A 21,559-nucleotide genomic window follows, 5' to 3' on the forward strand; every position below is an offset into this window, starting at 1 on the left:
CTTCAGAACAGTTAGTTACACATCTGATGTGAATATTCTATACCATGGAAATGTGATCCAGAGTTACTATGGCAACAACAGCAACATTGTTACTTGTATTTCAAATGGACTTAGTTTTTTCACAGCACACAGATTGTTTTTTTTCCCCCTTCAAAAGAAAATAAAAGCTAGCACAAGAAAGACTTTCCTCCCCCTTTCATGTCTCTCTCATGTCTTCACTGAGCCAGGATCTCGAAAATGTCAATAGCTGATCGTCTCAACCCAAAAGTTGGGTACTCTGTCAACCTGCCGGCTCGGGTGGGGAATTTCCACAAGCTGGACAATTAATGCCGCGGTTCTTCCTTCAATTAAATAAACTTTAATTAACAAGCGTGGCGGCTGTGATCGACCGCCCGCAAACCTCCGTGCGGCTGCGGCGTGTTCAAAGCAGATAAACACTTTGGCGCTAATGAAAAATTGATTACATGGATTCTTTGCGAAGGAGGAACCTTTTGCCAATTCGATGACTGTCCCCCCCAGAGGTTCTTTTAATATTCTACAGTGTGAGCAAGGGGGGGGGGGGGGGGGGCGTAATCGTGAGCATCTCTCATTTGAAGGAAATGTTTGACACGGTCAAAAAAGTGTGACAATCTGTAACAACAAGTAAGCACTCAGCCATTTTAAAGTGAATGAAGCATGGTTATGGTTTTGATGATACAAAAAGTTATCTTGTTTCAAAGAGAGTTCATTGTTTGAGGGGGGGATTAGAAATTCCATTGGTGGGGATAAAAGGAAAACATTTTCCAACTGTTTTTTTGTCATTTCCAAATGAACGCTTGAAAAATGTTTTTTGCTTTGTTTAGGTTATTTTTTGTGTTAGGTTTGATTTGCAAAAGTAACTGCAATCAAATCACAACCCACATAGAGGACAAATTTCAACCTTGTCACTCGGCATGTGCTGGTAGGAGATTCTGACAGTATGATAACCTTAAGCAAAAATATCACAATTTCACGGTTTTGCGGTATGCAATTAAAGCTCTAAAATGTGTTACTTTGACATATCTGGGTTTTAAAAAATAAATACTGTAAGTAGAAGTACAGTGGGGCAAATAAGTATTTACCCCACTCAATACTTTGTTATGTACCCTTTGTTGGCAATAACGGAGGCCAAACATTTTCTGTAACTCTTCACAAGCTTTTCACATACTGTTACTGGTATTTTGGCCCATTCCTCCATGCAGATCTCCTCTAGAGCAGTGATGTTTTGGGGCTGTCGTTGGGCAACACGGATTTTCAACTCCCTCCACAGATTTTCTGTGGGGTTGAGATCTGGAGACTGGCTAGGCCACTCCAGGACCTTGAAATGCTTCTTACAAAGCCACTCCTTTGTTGCTTTGGCTGTGTGTTTGGGATCATTGTCATGCTGAAAGACCCAGCCACGTCTCATCTTCAATGCCCTTGCTGATGGAAGGAGATTTTCACTCAAAATCTCTCGATACATGGCCCCATTCATTCTTTCCTTTACACAGATCAGTCGTCCTGGTCCCTTTGCAGAAAAACAGCCCCAAAGCATGATGTTTCCACCCCCATGCTTCACAGTGGGTATGGTGTTGTTCGGATGCAATTCCGTATTCTTTCTCCCCCAAACACGAGAACCTGTGTTTCTACCAAAAAGTTCTATTTTGGTTTCATCTGACCGTAACACATTCTCCCAGTCCTCTTCTGGGTCATCCAAATGCTCTCTAGCGAACCGCAGACGGGCCTGGACGTGTACTGGCTTCAGCAGGGGGACACGTCTGGCAGTGCAGAATTTGAGTCCCTGATGGCGCATTGTGTTACTGATAGTAGCCTTTGATACTGTGGTTTGAGCCTTGCAGCTTCAAGCAAGAGATTTTTCCATTAAATTTTGGGACATAAAAAATAGCTAATACATTAGGGACGGTATGACGGAAATTTTTTGCCGTTATGAAAGCTTGTTGTTTTCATACCACGGTGTACCTTGAAACCGGTAATCACCACATGTCTAGTTGTGACTGATTATTGGTACTTATGTATTGAATATTCGAAAATAAAATGTTCATCATCATCAACTGTGTAAACTGTTACGACAGGGGGGAGCGTTATCAAGATTTCTACTCTGGAAGCCGAAATGTTTGTGTTTTTTGCTCTCTAGAAAAAGTTTTAGCGTTACACTTGCGTTCTCGTGTAAACAGCCCCTTGACTTCACAAATTCATAAACCTATTTTATGCTATGGCCTTGCAATCTCCAGGAGTTCGTTTATTCCCTTTTATATTTTATTTACCGTATTGACCCGAATATAAGACGGTGTTTTTTGCATTGAAATAAGATTGAAAAGGAGGGGATCGTTTTATATACGCGGTCTAGACGTTATACCCATTCACGATGCTAGATGGCGCCAGATATCATTGAAGCGATGTTCTGTCATGACCGATCTCAGCTACTCCCCATTCACGACGCTAGATGGCGCCAGATATCATTAAAGCGATGTTCTGTCATAAGAGATCTCAGCTACTCTGAAGTTTAACCAGTTTGCATTATTTTATTGCAATGTTTTTCCTTATTCAGATTTGTTTCAAGACTACAGCTGCGGTTAGACTTCACTTTGATGGTTAATGCAGTTATTGCAATTTTGTTGTTTTATCACAATAGATTGGTTCATTTACATTTCAAAAACCAGACCCCATTCATTTACGAATGTGATTGTACTTTAGTTTACATATCTAAGTGTTCAGATATTAAGATTTGAATGAGGCAAAATAACATGCTTTTTCCCGCAAATATATTGTTATAATCTTTTTTTTTTTTCTGATGTCCTGTAATTATTTTCTGTATAAAAATGTATTTGGTGTTCAAAAAGTATTTTTTCAAACTTGAGTCTTGAAAAGGAGGGGGCCGTCTTATATTCGGGCCAATACGGTATTTAACAAATACCAAGGCTTTTAGTGTTACCAAAAGGGATCATCCAAGGTAATTTCTCATGATGGTGGTGTGCTTGATAAATATTGCATGGTACGGTTGTATTTCTTATTGCTTGCTTTTCAAGCAATAAGTGTGATTTTTGATGCCAAAAGAAAGTTAGTAACTAACACATTGGTCAAAATAGACGTAAATTGTGCTGGTGGATCGTGAACACAAAGCACCCACAGAACTGTTGCTGAACTGGCTCTATAAGTAAAAGTGTGAAACTTTTGCAGGCTTTTGTACATTTCCCGAAGTCACTTCAGATTGGGAGAACACACTCCAGCTTCTACGCTGATTGTCACACTTTTTATCCTCACTTCTTGCCGAGTGTTAGCCACGGCTCACTGCACTCTGATGTATCGCCTTGGCCAGATAACACTAACTCCGAGTGTCCCGCTTCGCTTTTGTCAAAGTCCAGACAACGTTTGGGAGCCTCTTTGGATGCTCTTTACACACGTTCTGCCCACATGCCTCGCATAAATAAATACATAAATAATGTTACACTAGTTTGTCGGAGGCTCAGGTGCAGGCAAGGAGGACACAGCACAAACAATACTCTTAAAAAGGATTTATTGGCCGAACACGCAACAAATAGAGATGTAAAAAAACAAACTGAGAAAGAGCATGTAAAGGCTGCCGAACTGGGTAATACCGGTTCCAGTTCCCTATGTCAGAAAGTCTTGAGATGGCTTTTATGTGACAATAGAGAATGACAGTTCAACATTACTGTAGAAGCTGTAGTTAGTTTTGCACCGATATGGGTACCAATAAAGCACTGAAACGATGTAATCTGTATCAGGGAGTACTAAGAAATAAGCAGAAGTGGGTAGAGTAGCCAAAAATTTTACTCAAGTAAGAGTAGCGTTACTTCAAAACTAGTACTGTCAAATTTATCGCGTTAACGGGTGGTAATTAATTTTTGTAATTAATCACGTTAAAATTAGGGCTGTCAAAATTATCGCGTTAACGGGCGGTAATTAATTTTTTAAATTAATCACGTTAAAATATTTGACGCAATTAACGCTCGTGCCCCGCTCAGACAGATTTAAATGACAGTACATGGAAATGCCCACTTGTTAATTGTGTTTTATGGAGTTTTGCCGCCCTCTGCTGGCGCTTGGGTGCAACTGATTTTATAGGCTTCAGCAGCCATGAGCATTGTGTAAGTAATTATTGACATCAGCAATGGCAGGCTACTAATTAATTTTTTTATTGAAAATTTTTACAAATTTTATTAAAACGAAAACATTAAGAGGGGTTTTAATATAAAATTTCTATATCTTGTACTAACATTTATCATTTAAGAACTACAAGTCTTTCTATCCATGGATCGCTTTAACAGAATGTAAATAATGTTAATGCCATCTTGTTAATTTATTGTTATAATAAAACAAATACAGTCCTTATGTACCGTACGTTGAATGTATATATCCGTCTTGTGTCTTATCTTTCCATTCCAACAATAATTTAAAGAAAAATATGGCATATTTTATAGATGGTTTGAATTGCGATTAATTGCGATTAATTACGACTAATTAATTTTAAGCTGTAATTAACTCGATTACAAATTTTAATTGTTTGACAGCCCTAGTTAAAATATTTGACGCATTTAACGCATGCGCGGAATGACCCGCTCATGCATTGCCTCAAACTGCCATTGAGGCTAATGTCAATGGCAGCCAATGAGTTCGCCAGCATCTGACTACGCTAGGATATAATTCAATTCATTCATTTCCATTAGAATTCATTGAAATGAGGATGAAGATATTTTGTATTAAAAATATATATGCATTTTGTATATCTTTTTGGTATTGGTACAGCATCAGACAACACCACATACCGGAGAATTTATTTTAAAAAAAATATATAATAATAATAATAATTTGGTATAACCCTAGTTATTAGGGGTTGTGACAAAATATCAAAATGGTGATGTATCGTGATACTTTGCATCCCAAAAGGTTATCGATACCCTCATGCCAGGAACGGAGATATTGTTTTAAAAAGGTGTCAATGTTTTTTTTTTTAAAAAACAAACCAAAAAAAAACAGGAACCATCAGGTTGCGACCAAAATCTCCGACCATCATAGTGTCTCAGTTAATCAACGCCAAATCCATTAAGGCTGGGAAGGGCGAATGTACCTCTCGTTCATTCAAAACCAGAGTATTCACAGTCACTCTTTCCGATATTTAGGGCTGTTCATTTTAGGGCAGTTACATGTCACTTCCTGTTGAGTTTGAATCACTGCATATTAGAGCCGGGTGAAATTTCCAATTCTGAAATTATTTGCGATTCGGCCGTGGAAGATTCGAGAACGGTTCACAAAAACCCAAATTCCGATTATCGAGAACGGTTCACAAAAACCCAAATTCCGATTGTTGAATTGTACCAGGTAAAACAGACCTAAAACACAGTCAGCGCAGTCTTCGGGACGCAATGAGGAACGAACCAAGAGTAAATATGTTTAACTCATGCCGCTAGATAAATATAAACAATAATACCTGACTGCGGCCGACAGCTTCAAACAACGCCCAGTTGCTAGATGCTACAAACATACAGCTATAGTAGATATCACATATACGTAGAACTAGATGCAAAATGACAGACGATGGTGCCGGTAGAACATGTAAAAAGAACTAGATGCAAAATGATAGACTTGCCGTTTAGTAGTTGCCGCGTTGTTAACAGCCGCCATCTTAAAGCAGTAGACTTCTCTTGAAGGCTCTGTTGTAGCGAACCTAATTAACTTTTTATGTAAAATATCCTAAATCGGCAAAATCTTAACTTGAATCCATCTTTAAATGATGAAACGGTTTTAAAACTTTGACATGTCGAAAGTAGACAGAAGGGAAATTATGGAATAACGGGAGAATTTTAACAACTTTAACGGTTGATTCACATCATTAAATTAATTGAATGTAGTTTAAAGCTGCTGATACAGAATGGGACTTGAGTATTTTATCTACTGTTTTAAACTGTAAACATGACACTGAAATATTAGTTTGGTTTAGCCTGAGAGGATTTTTGAACGATTTTGAAACCAATGTACAAAACATTAAAAGCGCAGGGGGGGTGTAACATCAATAATTGATTTATAATCGAATCGGAGCCTCCGAATCGTAACCGAATCGTTAGGTGACAAAAGATTCCCACCTCTACTGCCTATTCATTTTCTGGGTCACTTACTGTTCTGTAACCCAAAATCAACAGGTAGTGATTGAAAATCAACAGGTAATAACATGAAATGGCCCAAAATTACCTCGTTGCCTGGCATTGGCTGCCACTGTTGGCCATAGAAGTGGGAGGGGTCTGTTTTTAAATGGGAGGGGTTCATCTGCTTCCACCCTTCAAGACCAAAGATTTCCTGACCAGTAAATTGATCATTGCTGTGTCGCCATATAGTGAGATCGTTATCGTGAGCTTTGTATCGCAAATCATAATTCACACCCCTAATAGTTATAGTACACAACATTTCGTACACTTGTCCAATCTTTTATCCAACTGAGAGCTTTTTCTTCCAAGCCAACTGTATTATGAACAGTGTTGGGAATAACGCAGTTATAAATAACACCGTTGCATAACGGCGTTATTTTTTCAGTAACGGGGTAATCTAACTAAATATTTTTTCCGCCGTTACCATTACTGACAGTCAAAAGCGGTGTGTTACTTACTTTGAACAAATTGAAGAAACTACCAGCCGTAGCGAGTCTACTCTGCTGTTTATTTGTCATCCAAGACTTGGGGTGCGTTCAGGTTCATGGCAATGAAAATAGTAAACACACATAGCCTACCTTTGCAAAAAAGATGCAGTTGCCGTTTGATACGGTCATAATGTGCAGGTCCTGCACCCATCCACAGCAAAACTGTTCGTAGCTTTGTAGCGATTTGTAATTTCGGAATCGCTGATGAGTTTAGTAACATACACCAAACAATAAATACAGCAGAATGTCCATTACGCGTAATTGTGGAAGCCCGTCGACATCTTTACTCCATTTGTCTTTGGCTTGCTCGTACGGGTGAACATTGTTCACATCTTTAAGTTTAATCACATATCTGTTCTTCGCCTTAGAAACGAGTTTGTCTCTTTATCGAACTGGCAAGTTAACGTCCCGCGAGCGGGACCTGCTTCCAATATGGCTGCGTTGTTGTCAAATCTCACGTGATCCCCCATTCTGTGACGTAAACACTCGAGCCTAGTAACGCACGTACTTCAGAGCCGGTGTTTTCACACACAAACCGGAACAGCGTGTGCAGCAAACACACACATGCAAAACAGATACAGACGCATATGATGGCAGAGCATTCAGAGGAAAATTTGTCCTTTACGAGGTGGAGATATAAACACTATTTCAAGTTGGTTGAAATTAAAGGAAAGAATGTGCATGTAAAGTGTAATTTATATCTCGGGGCAAAGCTTTTGTCGACATCTGTGGTAAGCAATTCAAATCTGTTTATTTTTGTTGCACTTCAAGTGTAGGATAAATCTGTTGCTGGTGAGGTGCAATAAATATTACAAGGTTCTATGACACAACTACCTGTCTGTTCTTCTCTATTCAACTGACTCGAATACTGCTCAGAAAATTTCAAATTCTTTGACATACAACAACTTCTTTTTAAAGTAAAAGAAATAGTTACTTTCCCTGGTAACTAGTTACTTTTACTATAGAGTAGTTCAGTTACTAACTCAGTTACTTTTTGGAAGAAGTAGTGAGTAACTATAATTACTTTTTTAAAGTAACGTGCCTAACACTGATTATGAACTGTTAGCCTGGAACTCCAGACCGACCGCTTTTCCAGCTATAGAGTCTTGGACCCAGATCTTAATTTGCCTCTCGAGCCTGAACAAAATTTTCCATGCAATCAGATTTTTTTAGTTGCGTGACTGTTTCTCAACGAGCAACTTCACTCTTGGGCGGCGGAAGTCGTCTCCACAACAACACATATGGCGAACGGGAGAGCCGAGAATATGTTCATATCCGTGATAAAAAGTTTTAAATGACCAAAAACACATTGAGTCGCTTAAACCAACAACAGCCAACCTGTGTCGCGCTAGCCATGATAAATAAACTTCTCCGTTCTCCGCTTTCCTCGTATGTTTACGTCCTCGCGCGATAGTTTTTTGTCGTTTAACCAACGTCACGTCCCCCCCGTTGCTGATTGGTCCACTCCGCTGTCTGTTTGCTGTGACTTGCTCCGCCCTGGGAATTTGATCCGCGGAACAGTCGCCAGACTCGAAAGCTGGAACAGCGGTAGGTCTGGAGTTCCAGGCTAATTAACTGCATGATCATAAATGAGCTTGTCATGTGCGCCGCCCATTTTATTCACAAAATCCCTGAGTAGCATCCGACTATTTATGCTGTCTAATGTGTCGTTAAAAAAATAAAAATAAAAAATAGGAACGCACTCTAGTGAAGCAAAAAGAAAAGCAACATCTTACGTGTTGATTTCCATTATCCCGTCATATTACGATAAAGACTTAAAAGCCTCACAGATCACCTATTTTTTGTGTAGTCTTGTTTTAAACAGATTCAGTTCTTTGTAGTTTCTACTGTGTGTTGGCGTATTCATGTAGGCGGCACGCCAGGATATACATTATTCCCAACAAATTGTTTTATTTACGTCTGTACATGTTTTATGTGCTTTGTTTGCGTCTGTAAAGCCCAGCCATGTCTGCACAGTTGAGCCAATTAAAAACAGAGAAACTTCAAATTCCTTCTTAAAGCTCACAGCAATCCACAATTTCTGTGTAAATCGAAAAGTATAATACATGATAAAGTTGATGTTTCACTGACAATTTACAGTGGGGCAAATAAGTATTTAGTCAACCACAAATTGTGCAAGTTCTCCTACTTGAAAAGATTAGAGAGGCCTCTAATTGTCAACATGGGTAAACCTCAACCATGAGAGACAGAATGTGGACAAAAAAAAAAAAAAACAGAAAATCACATTGTTTGATTTTTAAGAATGTATTTCCTAATTAGAGTGGAAAATAAGTATTTGGTCACCTTCAAACAAGCAAGATTTCTGGCGGTCAAAGACGTCTAACTTCTAACGAGGCTCCACTCGTTACCTGTATTAATGGCACCTGTTTTAATTCATTATCGGTATAAAAGACACCTGTCCACAACCTCAGTCAGTCACACTCCAAACTCCACTATGGCCAAGACTAAATTGCTGTCGAAGGACACCAGAGACAAAATTGTAGACCTGCACCAGGCTGGGAAGACTGAATCTGTAATAGATCAAATGCTTGGTGTAAAGCAGGGGTCCCCAAACTTTTTCCTGTGAGGGCCACATAACCCTTCTCTTCTCTGATGAGGGGCCGGGGTCAGTTTGTAACAGAAAAAGTGTGACGATTGCAGGAGTGCCTAAATGTAAAAATGTATTGTTTTTCAGAAAGCCACAATCAAATAACCCTTTCTGGATTCTTCATGGAACCAAAGTAAATAAAATAAAAATGATATAATATAATATAGTATAATATAATATAATTAGGGCTGTCAAACGATTAAAATTTTTAAGCGAGTTAATCACAGCTTAAAAATTAATCGTAATTAATCGCAATTCAAACATCTCTAAAATATGCCTTATTTTTCTGTAAATTATTGTTGGAATGGAAAGATAAGACACAAGACGGATATATACATTCAACATACTGTACATAAGTACTGTATTTGTTTATTATAACAATAAATCAACAAGATGGCATTAACATTAATATTCTGTCAAAGCAATCCCTGGATAGAATGACTTGTAGTTCTTAAAAGATAGATTTTAGTACAAATTATAGAAATTTTATGTTAAAACCCCTCTTAATGTTTTCGTTTTAATAAAATTGGTAAAATTTTCAATCAAAAAAATTAACTAGTAGCTCACCATTGTTGATGTCAAGAATTACACAATGCTCATGGTGCATAAAATCAGTCGCACCCAAGCGCCAGCAGAGGTAGACAAAAAACACAAGTAACAAGTGGACATGACACTGCTGTCATTTTAATCTGTTTGAGCGGGGCATATGCGTTAATTGCGTCAAATATTTTAACGTGATTAATGAAAAAAATTAATTACCGCCCGTTAACGCGATAACTTTGACAGCCCTTAATAAAATATAATATAATATAAGATAATATAATATAATCAGGGGTGCACATAATTTTTTTGCCCAGGTTCTCAGAGGAGGACCTGGAGATGTGACTTGGTCCTCATTGAGCTTGAGAGCCGACCCACCTGATGCGATAAATTTATGACAAGCTTTACTTAGAGCCAATTAACTTTGATTAATTATATTAACAGTTAATGCTTGATTAACATCAACTGGCACAACAAAATTGTCATTACTTTGAAGTGAAATGTAAAGAAATAAACATAAAAGCACCAATTCAAAATAAAGGGCATTATGCGGCTCCCACATTAACTCCAAGCCTTTTTAAAAGTGGGATGTCCTCCTCATAAGACCTCATTGAACGTGTATGTTTAGCTTTGTAAAATGCGAGCAAAAACACGTTTGTCAGTGCATGTCGCTGTTCATTACCTTTATTCCGCCCTATTCCGCCACATGTCCATAGGGCGAGTGGGGTCCTGTTTGACATCGATAGTTTGCTTAATTGCCACATGCTCTCTGTTTTTTTCGTGCTTTTCAAAGTTTGGATGGCTGAAATTCTTTGACCCTACATAAAATGCGTTGCTCTAATCGGCGACATTGGGATTCTCACGGCACATTTTGTACCGCATTTCCGTGCGAGCATCATTCACTTCTAGCCATGGTACCTCCTGTAGCCACTTTTCAGCAAAAGTCCTTTTTTTCGGTAGCTCCGGTGACGTCTCTGTCGTCTGTCTGTCTTTTGACGGGGGTGGGGGAACACGGAAGTAATTACTCAGTGTGGCCTGCCTCATCGACATTTTGAGAAGTTATTTTCTCGTGTCCGCCGCAAATAGTGGTCAGCCATCGGTTCGCAAAAGCGTATGGAAGCCGTTGAGGGCCAGCGTGTTTGTCTACGTCCAGTACGCATGTGCGGACCACTTATGTGCACCCCTGAATATAATATAATATAATATAATATCATGTAATGTAATATAATGTAATAATACTGTATTAATTAAATAGATAATAACCAAATAACCATTGCTCAGTTCTTCACAGAAAAAAGCCAGGACATAAATAACTCTATTGGGAAAAAAAAAAATAAATAAATAATTTTTTTTTTTACAAATTTTTTTTTTTTTTTTTTTTTTTTTGTTCAGGGGGCCGGACCAAATGTGGCTGCGGGCCGTATCCGGCCCGCGGGCCGTAGTTTGGGGACCCCTGGTGTAAAGAAATCAACTGTGGGAGCAATTATTAGAAAATGGAAGACATACAAGACCACTGATAATCTCCCTCGATCTGGGGCTCCATGCAAGATCTCACCCCTTGGCGTCAAAATGATAACAAGAACGGTGGGCAAAAATCCCAGAACCACACGGGGGGACTTAGTGAGCGACCTAAAGAGAGCTGGGACCAAAGTATCAAAGGCTACTATCAGTAACACAATACACCACCAGGGACTCAAATCCTGCACTGCCAGACGTGTGTCCCCCTGCTGTAGAAAGTACACGTCCAGGCCCGTCTGCGGTTCGCTAGAGTGTATTTGGATGATGCAGAAGAGGACTGGGAGAATGTGTTATGGTCAGATGAAACCAAAATAGAACTTTATGGTAAAAACACAGGTTCTCATGTTTGGAGGAGAAAGAATACTGAACGAATTGCATCAGAAGAACACCATACCCACTGTGAAGCATTGGGGTGGAAACATCAGTCTTTGGGGCTGTTTTCTGCAAAGGGACCAGGACGACTGATCTGTTTAAAGGAAAGAATGAATGGGGCCATGTGTGGAGAGATTTTGAGTGAAAATCTCCTTCCATCAGCAAGGGCATTGAAGAAGAGATGTGGCTGGGTCTTTCAGCATGACAATGATCCCAAACACACAGCCAGGGCAACAAAGGAGTGGCTTCGTAAGAAGCATTTCAAGGTCCTGGAGTGGCCTAGCCAGTCTCAAGATCTCAACCCCATAGAAAATCTGTGGAGGGAGTTGAAAGTCCGTGTTGTCCAACGACAGCCCCAAAACATCGCTGCTCTAGAGGAGATCTGCATGGAGGAATGGGCCAAAATACCAGCAACAGTGTGTGAAAAGCTTGTGAAGAGTTACAGAAAACGTTTGGCCTCCGGTATTGCCAACAAAGGGTACATAACAAAGTACTGAGATGAACTTTTGGTATTGCCCAAATACTTATTTTCCACTGTGATTTGCAAATAAATAATTTAAAAATCAAACAATATGATTTTCTGGGTTTTTTTTCCACATTCTGTCTCTCATGGTTGAGGTTTACCTATGTTGACAATTACAGGCCTCTCTAATATTTTCAAGTGGGAGAACTTGCACAAACAGACACCCGTCTGGCAGTGCAGGATTTGAGTCCCTGGTGGTGCATTGTGTTACTGATAGTAGCCTTTGTTACTGTGGTCCCAGCTCTCTGTAGGTCATTCACTAGGGCCCCCTGTGTGGTTCTGGGATTTTTGCTCACCGTTCTTGTTATCATTTTGACGCCACGGGGTGAGATCTTGCATGGAGCCCCAGATCGAGGAAGATTATCAGTGGTCTTGTATGTCTTCCATTTTCTAATAATTGCTCCCACAGTTGATTTCTTTACACCAAGCGTTTTACCTATTGCAGATTCAGTCTTCCCAGCCTGGTGCAGGTCTACAATTTTGTCTCTGGTGTCCTTCGACAGCTCTTTGGTCTTGGCCATAGTGGAGTTTGGAGTGTGACTGACTGAGTTTGTGGACAGGTGTCTTTTATACCAATGAGTTAAAACAGGTGCCATTAACACAGGTAACAAGTGACCTCGTTAGAAGAAGTTAGACCTCTTTGACAGCCAGAAATCTTGCTTGTTTGTAGGTGACTAGATACTTATTTTCCACTCTAATTTGGAAATAAATTCTTTAAAAATCAAACAATGTAATTGTTGACAATTACGGGCCTCTCTAATCTTTTCAAGTAGGAGAACTTGCACAATTGGTGGTTGACTAAATACTTATTTGCCCCACTGTAGTGTATTCTGAAAAAAAGTTTTTGACAGATTGTCCACGACCATACAAAAAAAATAAACATTTTTTTCCCATTTAGCTACATTGTCTCTTTATTTGTTGTATATGAATAACATACATACTCAGATAATTGTTAAGTTGAGCCTTGTGTCGCACATCCTATCGGGTGGTACGCAGATGTTCCCACCACTAACCACGAGCCTTGTTTCCTATTAAAACTGCCATGATTATTTTAGGCTGAAATGGTTAAACAATAAATTATTCTCATGGCATTTAAGGGCCCACGCTGTGACTATATTTATTGTATTTGATGTTCAGATTATGATTGGTCATTGGAAAAGTTTCCCAGGACCGAAAACTTTTGAGAACCCACCCAGTTTAGAGAGTTATAACCCTGTTGCTAGCACAGTCAAAATGTGATTCTTTTTTTCCTTACAGAGGTCTGCGTGGTGGACTGCGGCCCTCACGGCTCATGCTTGGGCGGCTTGTGTCACTGCGAGGAGGGCTGGGCAGGTGCAGAGTGCGAGCAAAGGGACTGTCACCCGCGCTGCATCGACCACGGGGTGTGTCGCGAGGGCAAGTGTGAATGCCACCAAGGCTGGACGGGCGAGCACTGCACCATCGGTGAGCAAAGTGTCTCCACATACACATGCACACACATCCACACACAAACGCCTGACAGAAGACAGATTGTGGAGGAAATGTGGGCAACCTTGAAGCTTGAATGTCAGTGGGTTCAGTGTCGTTTAAAAACAAACAAAAAAAAGACATGCGCTACCCAACATATGACAATATATGTCAAATTAGGTATGCTCTTGTGGGGAATTCTAATGAGTTTTGGTGATGTAACAATTAGGGCTGCAGGTATTGAATATTTTAGTAATTGAGTATTGTACTGAAAATTCCATTGATTAATTGAGTAATCTGATAAAACTTTTTTTTTTTTCAGTTAAAGAGCAATTATAAATATACATGAGAAAACAAGATAGTTCACATTTCAGTAATAATGATCCATTTTAGACACTTAATGCCTTTTAGTTGTACATTGTTGAAAACAGCCAACAATTGCATCTCAGCCGTTACTAAGGCCATGCCCACACGTAGCAGGGCTTTTTTTTTTTTTTTTTTTTTTTATCTTAAAAACGATGATTCTGCCCTAATACGTCGGGGAAAAATAATTCTGTCCACACCTAAACGTTTGTGTAGAAAAAAAAAAAAAACAACTTCCACAGCCAACCACTTTCATTCATTTTTAAGTACATTCAAAACAATAAAATAATCGTCCAAAATATCCAGAATTCAATAGGAAGCACAGCAAGAGTTTGTAAAAAAAAAAAAAGGAAGCAAAAAAGCGCCTATTTAATATACTCCAAATGTAAAAATTGGTCTCGTGTGTGACGTGAGGACAAAATTTGTCGCAGCCAGTGACGTAAATCTTCGGTTATCAGAATGCAGAATTCGCAAATCTTCACCTTCCCCGTCAATTTAAGAACCCTGGTTTAAATCTACGTGCGCGTGTGGATGATAGGTCAAACCGTAGAAAAATATCTTCTTTTTGCCAAATACCCTGCTACGTGTGGACATAGCCTAGATGTGACTGCCAAAGACAGCCAGAGAAGTGGGAGGGGCCTGTTTGAAGTGGGAGGGGTTTATTCGCTGCCCTCCTCCCAGTTCAAATGATTTGGATGTCTACTAGTGATAAACTTGAGAGCTTGTTTTTTTGTTTATTACTGGTTTTGTAAAATATCCTAGAATGATGTCCTAACCAATATAGCGATAATTGTTGTATTGCCATATCGTGAGGTCATCGTTATCGTGAGCTTTGTTTTGCAAATTGTATCTTATTGTGAGGTACCAAGAGGTTCCCTCCCCTAATTTTTATTTTATATATTACTTATACTGATAATATGAATAGATTCATGAATTAATACTTTGTTAATAAAAACAAAGCTAATGAAATAAAATGAATATAAACAGAAATAACCTCCGTCAAGTGGGCCCCCCATCAGATGCATATTTATAGAAAAATTATGTGATTCATTTATGCTAGGAAAAAAATTCCTTTTTTGCTGTTAATGTTTTTGAGATTTTAACAATTCTCTTATAGGTCAATCTGTGATCAACCAGCCCCCATTTTGATTAAAAATGGCTAAAAAAAGATGTTAATCGTTTGTGCTATTTTTGTGCTGGTTTGCGCTGTAAAAATTTTTTGTTTGTGTTGCTATATTATTGGATATTGAGATATTAATTTCGAGTGATGACGTCACTCGCAGCTTTTCCGTCTCCAACTCCCGCGGCTGACTGAGCGTACCAACTCTCTAAATAATAGAGGACTGTCCCAACAACTCGCGCAAACGTAGCACAAACAAATGGCATCCCTTCGGGTCAATTTTGCAGTCAATGGGGGGCTTGAGATATTACCGTATTGGCCCGAATATAAGACGTCATCTTTTGATTATAAGACGACCCCTCTTTTTCAAGACTCAAGTTTGAAAAAAGATTTTTTGAACACCAAATTAATTTTTATACAGAAAATAATTACGGTACATCCGAAACAAATGATTATAACAATAAATTTGAGAGAAAAAGTGTGTTATTTTGCCTCATTCAAATCTTAATATCTGAACATTTAAATATGTAAACTAAAGTGCAATCACATTCGTAAATGAAGGGCTTCTGGTTTTTGAAATGTAAATAAACCAATCTATTGTGATAAAACAACAAAATTGCAATAACTGCATTAACCATCAAAGTGAAGTCTAACTGTAACTGTAGTCTTGAAACAAATCTGAATAAGAAAAAACATTGCAATAAAATAATGCAAACGGTTAAACTTGAGAGTAGCTGAGATCTGTCATGACAGAACATCGCTTCATTGATATCTGGCGCCATCTAGCGTCGTGAATGGGGAGAGTAGCTGAGATCTGTCATGACATAACATCGCTTCAATGATATCCGGCGTCATCTTGTGTCGTGAATGGGTATAATGTCTAGACTGCGAATACAATATGACGACCCCCTCTTTTTCAATCTTATTTCAATGCAAAAAACACCGTCTTATATTCGGGCCAATACGGTAATTTTGAGTGATGACATGACACACTGAGTTTTGCTCCAAGTAGCACTCTAAAGTGGATTTATCTTTCATAGTATTTAACGTATTGTATGCCATTGAAGGCGATTTAGTGGTGGTGATGGTGTTTCAGTGCCATCAACAGCTGTGGACGTCCAATCAATTTGACTGGGACGGGCAAACCAGTCAAAACGGATTGGACATCTAGTGCCATCAATGGCAACCAATGAATTAAAGGGGTGCCCTGTAAAGGTTAAGAATAAATATAGGAATAAATAAATCATACTCTTGCATAAAAGTTTTTTTTTATTTTGTTTTGTTTGTTGTTGTTTTATCTCACAATCCTCAGAAGTGAGTAAAACACACACAGACTTCATAATATATTGACGAGACACGGGGGCGGGGCGGATTAGTAGGGGGCCTATATCCGTCAGAGCTGACCGAGTGAAAACAGAGACAAAGAGCTTTTTATGTTGAAAATTCTTGTGAAAAAATATGCTTGAATCCCTGAATTCCTTATAGATATGGACATAAAACAGTCTCGATTCTTGGTTAAAAGCAAAAAAATGGGCAGTTGGCATTCATTTTACGTATATATGCCGAATGTGCTACTATTCTTTAAGCCACTGTGGCTTCGCCTTATCACCACAAAGAGCTTTCTACATTGAAAATTATTGTGAATAAATGCTTAAATCCCTGAATTCTTTAAAGATATGGAGGTAAAACAGTCTCGATTCTTGGTTAAAAGCAAAAAAAAAAAAAAAACGAGCCGTTAGATTTTATTTTAACGTTTCAAAATGCATGCATCGTACGAAAAATATAGTTATTACCTTGAATCCTCAAACAGATCACCCCTGAGACGATCATTCCTGTTTGTATGTGGTAGATCTTTCGTACTTTTCCAACCCAAATCCGGCGTTGGATCGTTGATTGTGTTTGAGAATAACTGCGACCGATTTCGACCAACTGAAGCGGAGTGTGGGACGGCCCCCTACTTGAAGGGGTGGCGCATTGTCTGGGGAATGTGTCGCTAAAGTTGTTTTAATTCGATTGACGTTCTTGACAAATGACAAGTTGGGTTAAATGTTACATTTCCAGCAAAAGAAAGCATTTGTTCGTTCTAAGATAACTTTTTCTGAAAAAATTTTTGAAACATTGTAAAGCAACTTTGATAAAGAATTATCCATTCAACCCCTTATGAGAGGGATTCTCACGATGAAAGAAAACTCTTTGCTAAAGAGTTTTCAGCATTCACCTTGAACGGCTAATCATGTCTATCAACCCCCTTTTACTCTGTTGAAGTGGGACTTTAGAATTAGCAAGTCAAGGGCGGGTGCCAAGTCAAGGCCTCTTTAGTATATCATTTTCTACAAAATGGTGGCGCTTCAGTCACCACTAATGAGGATAATGACTTTGGAGATCTCCCTTCCTACCATTGACCCGAGGTCCGCTGGTTGAACCTCGACATGCCGCGTCAAACGCCGTATCGCCGAGGGGGCACTCAAAGCCCTATCTCCGTGTTCCCGCGTGTCACCTAGGAAACCAAAGATCCAGAAACTCCAGACTGCAGGCGATTAATTATGTATTTACAAGCCAGTACGGCTTCTTCACTGCAGCTGGAGGGGGTCAGAGTCCAGATCCTTTAATCTTCCCTGCAAAACTGTGGAGCAGCAATTCCCTTCCTGTTCCAGTCATGAAATTAACTTTGTGAGCCCCTCTCCTAACAAACAGGAAAATGAAATAGTATGTTTTAGCTCAAATGGTAAATTTTAAATATAACCAATGCATTGATGCGTAGTTACGCAGATCGATTATTATATTGGAGCTCAGGTTCCTTGACCCTAACACTAACAATTGATCCTTGGCTCTACGCCCTAACTCTTCCCCCAAATCCTACATCTACAGCCTAACCTAAAGGTCAATCCTTAACCCTTCACTAATTATAATCCCAAAATGTAATCTTAATTCCCAATGAATATCCAAATCCAACATTACCAGATAGTAATATATCAATTACCCTCACTTTTATTGCAAACTAGCAGTATGGCTGGCATTGCAAGGGTGAAAAAGTGAAAATTGGCAATTTCTATGCTAATTGTTTGAGTTTCAGATTACTTTTACGCTCTGAATGGAGGCCTACGGAGATCAAACCCAACTAAGAACACTCCCACACGCATAAAGTACAACTGTGTACAATTTTGTCAAAATCCGCCCGGTAACACTTTACAATAAGGGTCCCTTAATTAACATTAGTTAAACATGAGTTACTGTCTAAAACTGCATTAAGTAACATGACAATAATTCATTTAATCCCTTATCTAATATATTGATTAAGATGAGTTAATGCATTTGCTAATGCATTTTAAGACAATAACTAATGTTTAAGTAACATTACAATAATTAATAAAATTGCTTATCTAACATTTATTAATAAATTAATTAACATGAGTTAATGCATTAGTGAATGCATTAGCTAATGCATAACCAGACAGTAACTAATAGTTTGGTAAAATTTAAAAATATATATAGGCCTATATAGGGTTAGGCTTAGGGTTTGTTAACTTAAGCATTTATAATTTCTTAGTTAAGGGATACGTGTGCTACACTCACAATAAGGGTCCAAAAAGCATTCAGTAATGGTTAATAAAGGTTAAGAGGGGGGAACTTAAGCATTTATAATTTCTTAGTTAGGGGATACGTATGCTACACTTTACAATAATGGTCCAAAAAGCATTCAGTAATGGTTAATAAAGGTTAAGAGGGGTGAATTTAAGCATTTAGAATTTCTTAGTTAAGGGATACGTGTGCTACACTTTACATAAGGGTCCAAAAAACATTCAATAATGGTTAATTAAGGTTAAGTAATACTTAACTAAGAAATTATAAATGCTGTTACCACACCCTAACCCTATATTTTTAATTTTACCAAACCATGAGTTACTGTCTGGTTATGCATTAATTAACGCATTACCTAGTGCATTAACTAATGCATTAGCTAATGCATTAACTCATGTTAATTAATATATTAATAAATGTTAGATAAGCAATTATATTAATTATTGTAATCTTACTTAAACATTAGTTATTGTCTAAAAATGCATTAACTAATGTTAATTAAGGGACCCTTATTGTAAAGTGTTACCATCCGCCCAACCATTCATAAAACAGGAGCGCACAGACAAACAAGAGTTTTCTGAAAAGAAAACACCAGAAAATAACGACATCAACCACCACTCTCAGTCATCGTTTCCACAACTACCCATAAACCATTGCGGATTCCATGCTAATTCATTAGCTGCCAATGACGGTCGTTCATTTGCCCCTCCCAGTCAAAATGGATTGGACGTCGAGCGCCGTCAATCATAATTCATGCATGCAAGGTTGAGAATGAGAATGAGAATGCTTTATTTTGGACATGAGAAAATAAATGTAATAAACAAACAAAAACAAAACAATAAAATCAGATAAACCAATTGTAATACTTGGGATAACAGCAACAATATTTAAGACAATAATAATAATAACTATTCAAATGTTTTCATTGTGTCCAAAAAGGAGTAGGATGATGCATTTGCTTATTAAAACCTACCCCCCTTTTCTATTCTTCAATAATATCAGTCCGCCCTATTCAATTAGGCCTCATATCAACAAAGAAATAATGCAACCATATACATAAGATGCAAGACAAAATAAAAATAAAATGAAATAAAAAGTACCAGCCAATAACAGATATGTGAAAACCCCCTATATTAAAACCCTTCCTCTTCCCTATGCCCTTTGAAAACCATGTGTTTGTACTATTTCCTAAACTGGGTCATGCTTGGACATTGCTTGAGCCCCTCATCTAACTTATTCCACAGCCTTAGCCCATGAACAGAAACACAAAAACTTTTTTATGTAGTCCGTAGGTTAAGTCCTCATTGTGTTTCTTATTTAGGTGATGGCTGCTTTTCTCATGGCTTTATTGGTCTAGAAAGCTGTTTAACTAGCATTATAAAGAATGGATCAGTTGGTACATATACCTATTGAATCCAAAGAAAGATCACCTGACCCTAACCCTCACCCTAATATCTATTGTGAGCATTGATGTCTTTATTAGTCATTCACATTCATGAGGGCACTTTAGTTGATACCCTAGATGTAACATATATTTTTGTAATTTCTTGTTTGAATTCCTATTCAATTGTAGTTATTCAGAGTTGTCAGGGTCACCTGACTCCATTCTGATCAGTTCTATAGGCCCAGAACATGTTGGGTTTTGCAGTCATTTTGCATGACCGGTGCCCAAGTTGAAAACATAGCCAGCTATTCGTTGAATTACCGTATTGGCCCGAAGATAAGACGGACCTGATTATAAAACGACCCCCTATTTTTCAAGACTCAAGTTTGAAAAAAATACTTTTTGAACACCAAATTAATTTTTAAATAATTACAGTACATCCGAAACAAATGATTATAACAATATATTTGAGAGAAAAAGCATGTTATTTTGCCTCATTCAAATCGTAATATCTGAACATTTAAATCTGTAAACTAAAGTGCAATCACATTCGTAAAGGAATTGCTTCTGGTTTTTGAAATGTAAATAAACCAATCTATTGTGATAAAACAACAAAATTGCAATAACTGCATTAACCATCAAACTGAAGTCTAACTGTAACTGTAGTCTTGAAACAAATCTGAATAAGGAAAAACATTGCAATAAAATAATGCAAACTGGTTAAATTTGAGAGTAGCTGAGATCTGTCATGACAGAACAACGCTTCAATGATATCCGGCGCCATCTAGCGTCGTGAATGGGTATAACATCTAGACCGCAAATATAAGACGACCCCCACTTTTTCAGTCTTATTTCAATGCAAAAAACAGCGTCTTGTATTCGGGCCAATACGGTATATCGTTATGGTCATATATCGTGATACTTTGTATCCCTGTAGGTTATTAATATGCTCAACGTGTCATACATCGTTTTAAAGAGATGTCACTGATTAATAATGAAATCCTACCAATATTTTCGACTAGAATACTGTCAATGTTAACTCATTGGCTCCCATTGACGGTCGTTCATTTGCCCCTCCCAGTATAAAATGGATTGGACGTCGAGCGCCATCAATCATAATTAATCAAATAATCAATAATCAAATAAATGTAAATAAACCAATCTATTGTGATAAAACAGCAAAATTGCAATAACTGCATTAACCATCAAAGTGAAGTCTAACTAACTGTAGTCTTGAAAAAAATCTGAATAAGGAAAACCACTGCAATAAAATAATGCAAACTGGTTAAACTTGTGCAGAACATCGCTTCAATGATATCTGGCGCCATCTAGCGTCGTGAATGGGGAGTGTTGCTGAGATCTGTCATGACAGAACATCGCTTCAATGATATCTGGCGCCATCTAGAGTCGTGAATGGGTATGATGTCTAGACCGCGAATATA

The 21,559-nt window shown here is 38.2% G+C and overlaps 1 protein-coding gene across 2 annotated transcripts in view; it reads left to right on the forward strand.

Annotated features, from left to right (window-relative positions):
* si:dkey-237h12.3 (teneurin-3) overlaps positions 1-21,559 on the forward strand; it is a 649,923-nt gene that overhangs the window by 446,965 nt on the left and 181,399 nt on the right. For both annotated transcript variants that reach the window (XM_057849309.1, XM_057849310.1), the window contains one exon: positions 13,483-13,668. In XM_057849309.1, coding sequence (XP_057705292.1) covers positions 13,483-13,668 — 186 coding nt within the window. The remainder of the gene's footprint in view (positions 1-13,482; positions 13,669-21,559) is intronic.

The sequence above is a fragment of the Corythoichthys intestinalis genome, chromosome 11, assembly GCF_030265065.1.
Source record: "Corythoichthys intestinalis isolate RoL2023-P3 chromosome 11, ASM3026506v1, whole genome shotgun sequence".
Classification (NCBI taxonomy): Eukaryota; Metazoa; Chordata; class Actinopteri; order Syngnathiformes; family Syngnathidae; genus Corythoichthys; species Corythoichthys intestinalis.